Source organism: Orycteropus afer, unplaced genomic scaffold, assembly GCF_000298275.1.
Source record: "Orycteropus afer afer isolate SDZICR_OR568_19922 unplaced genomic scaffold, OryAfe1.0 scaffold00015, whole genome shotgun sequence".
NCBI classification, from domain to species: domain Eukaryota; kingdom Metazoa; phylum Chordata; class Mammalia; order Tubulidentata; family Orycteropodidae; genus Orycteropus; species Orycteropus afer.
This window is the reverse complement of record NW_006921602.1, coordinates 5836062-5843222: the sequence shown is the minus strand read 5'-3', so window position 1 is coordinate 5843222 and position 7161 is coordinate 5836062. Positions and strand designations below refer to the sequence as shown.

General features: G+C 38.8%; 1 protein-coding gene across 1 annotated transcript; it reads left to right on the top strand.

The window, feature by feature from the left end:
• The first annotated feature begins 1310 nt into the window (after window positions 1-1310).
• SPESP1 (sperm equatorial segment protein 1) lies at window positions 1311-2537 on the top strand. Its single transcript, XM_007958683.1, has 3 exons — window positions 1311-1341; window positions 1504-1912; window positions 1946-2537. The coding sequence occupies exons 1-3, from the start codon at window positions 1311-1313 to the stop codon at window positions 2535-2537; spliced, it is 1032 nt and encodes a 343-aa protein (XP_007956874.1).
• The last annotated feature ends 4624 nt before the right edge of the window (window positions 2538-7161 follow it).

Sequence of the window (7161 nt, the reverse complement as noted above, 5' to 3'; positions counted from 1 at the left end):
GGTTCATGTAGGAGTTATGCATTATAGACTTGCAAAAACAGACTTACTTGAATTAAAGTCAATTTGAATCTATAATAATGGAAGAGAGTAGGAACAAAAACAATTCAAAATCAATGTAATCCAAAATTCCAGCATTTATAATCCTCCTGACTCGGGAGTAGGGTAGTTGAGTAGAATTTTAGAATATCCTGTTCAATAATCTTTTCTGTTCTCCACATTGGAAATGAGAGGCTTCACCACTCAGATTCTGCAAAATATCAGTTTAAATAGAACTACATTCTGTTATAAGAGTGAAATGTTGATGATTTAGACTAGGAATTAGCACATTTTTTTTCTGTAAAGGGTCAGATGGTAAATATTGTTGCTTTATAGCTCATGTGGTCTCTGTCGCACCAACTCTGTTTGGCTGTTGCAGCCAATAGGAGCTATTCCCATTGCCGTGGAGTTGATCCCTACTCATAGCAATCCCATGTGTTGCAAAATAAAACTGCCCTCAGTAGGGTTTCAAGGCTGTGACTTTTTGGAAGCGGGCCACCAGGCCTTTCTTATGAGGTGCCTACATAAACAAATGGGCAAGTCTGACTGGGTTCCAATATAATTTTATTTGCAAAACAGTTGAGCAGATATGGCCCGCAGGCTGTAGTTGGATCTTTGCTGGGTTGGAGGCAGTGGTGAACTAGTAGATGTTTAACAATTGGTTTTTTGGGAGGAAGGAAGAAGACCTGATTTATAGCCTTTGCTCACTTACACAGTGTAAATACTCCCAGCATGGTAGATTTCAAGCTTAACTCGATCTAAAGGAAAGGCGAAAAGAGATGCGTAGTAGCATACCATTATACAGCATTTCCACCATACAGATGCAAGAGACATAAATAACTATAAAACTATGAAAGTAATAAATACTCAAAGCTCATTTTTATTACTTTCACTCATTATTTTACCATTATCTATGATTTTTACCATGTAAAAGCATAGATAATGGTAAAATAATGAGTGAAAGTAATAAAAATGAGCTTTGAGTATTTATTACTGTTGTTTTAAATATATTTAATTGAAAATTCATAAATTTCATTTTTATTATGCCTATGCTTAACATTTGGCTTGAAGAAATTTCTGAAAGTGTATTAATTGCCTCCAGTGAGCCAGTAAAAACCCATTCCAGCACCACTGGGTTGGAGGATATAATCTAAAATTTTAGTTTAATAAGTTGCCTGCTGGATCGTAAGTTATGTGGGAGAGTAAAAGCAAAAAGGTATTGAGAATTGTTTTAACACATAACTTTTGCACTAATCTTGGTCATCTGTTTTAATATGAACCTGAAAAATAATTTTGTTTGGGAAAGTGAGCGTTGACTCTGTGTCAAAGATGCTTTTCTTCTTAGATCTTTATCGAAACTTTTAAATGATAGCATATGAAGTAAACTTAGGTCAGTAGATTCTGCCAATGTGTCACATATAATAATAAACGCTACTTACTGTTTATTTATTTATTTTTTTTCTAAAGGCATAACTGTGACGCCTGATGAAGAACAAAACTTGAATCATTATGTGCAAGTTTTACAGAACATGCTACTAAGTGTTCCCACTAAGGAGGAACCAGGCCATGAGATAAAACCAAAAGCTCCAAATAATGTTTATTCTTCGGGATCGAAGGTATCAGAATTGAAGGAAATAATTACACATGGAAAATCTTTAAATGAGAATGATGTTTTAATCAATCCCATCAGTGACGAAACTACACCTTACCCTACTAGAGGCTTCACACTGGAGGTAGGGAGGAGAAAACGTACTAAAAGTACAGCATTCTGGTGGATCAAACCAAACAATGTTTCTGTTGTTTTACATGCAAAAGAACCTTATATTGAAAAAGAAGAAGAGCCAGAAGTAGTTACAAAATCATCTGGGACATCAAGGTTATTTTCACGTGTTACTGATTTTACCAGGAGTCCAACTTCCACCTCACGTATGCCATCTACCCCCACTTCACATGGAAGCACTGATTTGAGTGAATCCACAGAACTAGAAGATGTTCCTCAGCTCTCAGGTGGATTTGAAGCAGAAAAACCTGAAGCACCAGCATTTGGAAAGCACTTAGAGATTTTGAATAATGATATTTTGAAAAAAATTTCAGATATTCATTCCCAGGTGCAACAGGCAACTCTTGATGACAGCCTCATTGAAGAATCTAGAGATGACATTCAAGCATCAAAAGATCACTTGAGACGAAGCATTGCTCTAGCAGCAGCAGCAGAACATAAATTAACAAAAATATATGAATCCCAGATCTTACCACTAGGACAAACTGGTAATGAAATTGATAACATTGAAACTGTTATTAACATGCTGTATAATTCTAGATCTAAATTATCTGAATATTTTGATATTAAGTATGTTCCACCAGAGATGAGAGAAAAAGCTAGTACAGTATTCAGTATATTGAAAAAAATATTATGTGTAGGCCAAGAAGAAACTGAAAGCCTTATTAAGAAGGTAATAAAGAATAATATGAAAATTTTAAACCTACTTGATACTTCATGATTAAGCAAATTGTGCATTCATTCACAAGAGAAATAAGCATATTACTGATTTCAAAAGATGTGTAAGAATATTTTCTATTGTATTACAATGTGCTAACGTCTTTGCATGTCATGTATTATGAAAAAGTTTCATATGCACTAAAAAATGTAGTAATTTAAAATAAAATTTTATTTTGTTCAGTACTTTGTAGTCTTTTCTCCTTAATTTTTAAAGGCTGTGAAGATTTAATTTTTGAGCTACTTATGCTTTGATTTTACTTGAAGAGATAAATTCATCCATTTTTATCAGTTATAAGAGTCTCTGTGTACTGTAGTCAATTTTAAATCATTGCATAGAAATGTAAATTTTTGGGTAAATGTTCAGTTTTCTCTCTGAATAGCATACTTGGGGCTTATCTCAGAACTATTTTATTTGGATATAGGTGTGCCTCATTTGAAAGATAAATAATATATTAAGATTTTAAATGCTGCTTTTGGAGTATAAGTGAGGGATTATAATGTCCTTTTTTTTTTATTTGTTTGTATAGATACATTGAAGCAAAACTGTTATCAAGGAGTATAATTAACATTATTAAGGCTAATTATATAATTAAGGTAATTTTGTTTTATTATTTGACCAGATATTTATTTAACTCTCCATTTTCCTCTTCCCTCTTCCCCTGGCAAACATTTTCTTTTTTCCTGATGGATTTGCCTATTTTAGGTATTTCATATAAGTGGGATCATACAGTATGGTAGTTAAGTTTGTGTGTCAATTTGGCTGGGCCTGGCTGAGTAGCCCGGCAGCTGGATGAGTATTCCCCATAATAAGACTGGTAATCAACTCCATGGTGGAATATACTGTGAGGAGCTGAGTAGCTGCCTTAAGGAATGTGGTCTGCTTCCTGTATGTAAGCAGAAGTCTTGGGGAATGGTCTCTAGCCTATGACACGCTTGGACCCTGCATGTAGCTGTGTCGTTGTTCAGCAGCCTGCCATGCCCTGCTGACCTTGGGACTTTCAGTGGACTTGAGTTAATGGCCTGCCGTGTGGTTTGGTAACATTGGGACTGTGCCATTTTATTTGTCAACCTTGGGTCTGTTAGTCTCAGTAGCCACTAGCTGCCGAGTGAAGAGATGCCTTTCGCTTCAGTGGGCCAGGAGCAAGAGGCAGAGCTGAAGCCCAAGGTTGAGGGGCTTTGAAGCCTGGCACTTTGAACTTGGACTTCAAGCCTCCAAATTGTTAAGGCCATCCGGTTTGTGGTATATATTCCGGTCAGAGCAGCACCAGGTAACCAGAACATACAGTATTTGCCCTTTTATGTGACTTACTTCACTTCATTTTGTTTTCAGTGTTGATACATGTGTTGTCAAGAATCAAAATTTACATTCCTCTTTATGGCATGCATTATATGTATATACCACATTTTGTTTATCCATTCATCTATTGCTGGGCACTTGGCTTGTTTCAGTCTTTTGGCTTTGTGAATAATGCTGTAATGAAGATGTATCTTGAGTCTCTGCTTTAAATTATTTTGGTTATATTTCTAGGAATAGAATTGCTGGGTCATATGGTAATTCTGTTTAATTTATTTGTTGTTGTTGTTACGTGCTCTCGAGTCAGACCTGACTCTTAGCGACCCCTCCTTAGGTTTCCAAGGCGGTATCACTACGGAAGTGGATTGCCCAACCTTCCTTCCAAGGACTGGCTGGCTTTAGGAACCACTAAACTATTTTCCACAGTGGATTCACCATTTTTCATTCCCACCAACAATGTATGAGTGTTCCAATTTCTCCATAGACTTGACAGCACTTGTTATTTTCTTTTTATTGATTATAGCCATCCTAGTGAAGGAGCTCTGGTGGCGTAGTACCTAAGGCATTTGACTGCTAACCAGAAGGCTGGTGGTTCTAACCCATCAGCCACTCCGTATGGGCAATCTACTTCCATATAGATTTACCACCTTGGAACCCAAAGAGGTTGCTGTGAGTCAGGGCCAACTCTACAGCAGTGAGTTTGATTTGTTTAGTGGGTGTAAAGTGGTATCTCATTGTGGTGTTGATTTATATTTCTCTAATGACAAATGACTTTGACATCTTTTCATGTGTTTAATGGTCATTTGTATATATCCTTTAGAGGAGTGTCTATTCAAGTTCTTTACCCATTTTTTTTTTTTAATTGTGATTTGGGTGAAGATTTACAGAGCAAATACACTTTCCATACAGCAGATCACATACACTTTGTCTCATGACATTGAGCACAATTTAGCACAATGCAACATCTCCTCTCCCACTTTCTCCCGATAGCCACCTCTTCCCTGTGTAAACCACAGCTCACCACAATGCAACAGCTCCCCTCTCACTTCCTCCCCATAGTTACCGCTTCCCAGTGTCCATCCCTCCATACTCTCCTGCCCCCTGAGCTGTCTCCCTGTACATAAGCAGCCCTTCCTTCTCCCATGATTGTTCTCCCCAGGGCGTGTGTCTACTTGAGGTAAATGTTTAACTCACATGCCTGTACTTTGTTTGGCTGGAAACCACAGGTGTGGGTTCAATTCCAGACCTGAAGGGCAGCTAGGGGCCATAGTCTCAGTGGTTCCACCAGGCTCTATTGGACCAGCAAACCTGGTCCCCACCTTCTTTTTTTTTTCCTGCACATGATTTTGAGTTTTGTTCCACATTGTTCTCCCTCTCTATCCAGGATCTCCTACATCCCTTCCAAATGGATGACAGTGGTAGCCGGGCACCATCTAGTTCTTCTGGTCTCATAGTTGTATAGGTTGCAGATCGGATGGTGTGCCAGTCGCTAGGACTGATTGTTTCAATTAATTTTGGTTTTCTTCTTCCTTCTTTGCTCTTGACGAGGAGAGACCCATCGTTGCATCTAGATGGCAGCTTACTAGCTTTTAAGATCCCAGTCACTACTCGCCAAAGTAGGAGGTGGAACAATGTTTTGTATAGTATGTTATGCCAATTGAGCTTGATGTCCCCTGCAACTATGGTCCCAAACCCACAGGTTCAACTACTCGGTTGCTCTGGGTAGCTGGCTGTGACCAAGGAGTGGCCACAACCTTGCCCCTTGTCAGCTCTACTATACACCTGGGAATTCTAATCATTCACATAAACTTCTAGGACCATTGTCTGCCAACCCTATATATGATCTTGGATACACTCCCCATTTCATAGACATACCTAATCGTTTAGCTTGTCCACCTATCTCTCCATCCATATACCCATGTTTGCCTTCACTGACAACTCAGTACTGTATATGCAAAAGGGTTCATATTTGTTGTCTGTACTTCCCATGTACCTCTCTATGTCTTTCTCATCCTCAATGCTGCCATATTGGTCACTCACATTTGGTACATTGCCCTTCTCTTCACCCAAATCAATATTTATCTCTATCTATCTAACAGCGTTCCCTCCCCTCCCCTTACACCCCTGGTAACCAACAAAGAAAATGTCCTGCAATAGATAAACCTTTCCTTAACTTTTACAATAACGGACTAATACAATATTTGTGCTTTTGTGACTGACTTATTTCACTCAGCATAATGTCCTCCAAGTTCATCCACGTTATGCGGTGTTTTGCAGATTCTGCATTATTCTTTAGCGTTGCAAAGTATTCCATTGTGTGTATGTACCATAGTTGGGTTATCCATTCCTCAGTTGATGGACATCTAGGTTGTTTCCATCTTTTGGCTATTGTAAATAGTACTGCAATGAGCATGGGTGTGCATATATCTGTTCTTGTCATTCTTTGCCCATTTTTAAGTTGGGTTGTTAGTCTTTGTGTTTGAGTTTCAAGTGTTATTTGTATATTCTGGATATTAAACTCTTATCTGATACGTGGTTTCTAAATATTTTCTTCTATTCTGTAGGTTGTTTTTTTCCTTTTTTTTCCACCATTATGGGGTTTATTAGGGAAGTTGCTTTGTTGTTGTTAGGTGCCATCTAGTCACCTCCAGCTCACAGCAACCCCATGTACAACAAAACAAAACACTGCCCAGTCCTGTGCCAGCTTCACAATCCTTGCTATACCTGAGCCCATCATTGCAGCTACTGTATCAATCCATCTCATTGAGGGCCTTCTCCTTTTTTGTTGACCCTCCAGTTTACTAAGCATGATATTCTTCTCCAGGGAATGGTCCCTCCTGACAACATTCCCAAAGTAGGTAAGATGAACTGGCAAGTTATAATTCAGGATGAGAAATGACCCAGGATACAGCCTCATCTCAGCAGTGCCTGCAGGCACACCTTTTTCTGTCCCTGCGCCTGTTGGCCCCGCGACCCCTTAGCCACTGCCCTACTCAGCTGAGTGTTTTTCTTTTTTTTTTATTGTTTTAATTTTCATTGTGATTTGGGTGAAAGTTTACAGAGGAGATTGATATTCCATCCAGCGGTTCAGCTCTCTTCCCACATCCTCTGCATAGTTACCTCTTCCCTGTGTCCTTCCCTCCTGTAAACTTCCCTATGTCCTTCCCTCCTGTATACTCCCACCCCCATGCTATCTCCCAGTGCAAACACTGCCTTTCTATTCTCCCATGATTGATCCAAATAGTGTAAATGTTCACCCCATATGCCTGTCTGTTGTTTTGCTGGAAGCCACAGGATTGAATTTAATACCAGACCTGAAGGGTAGCTAGGG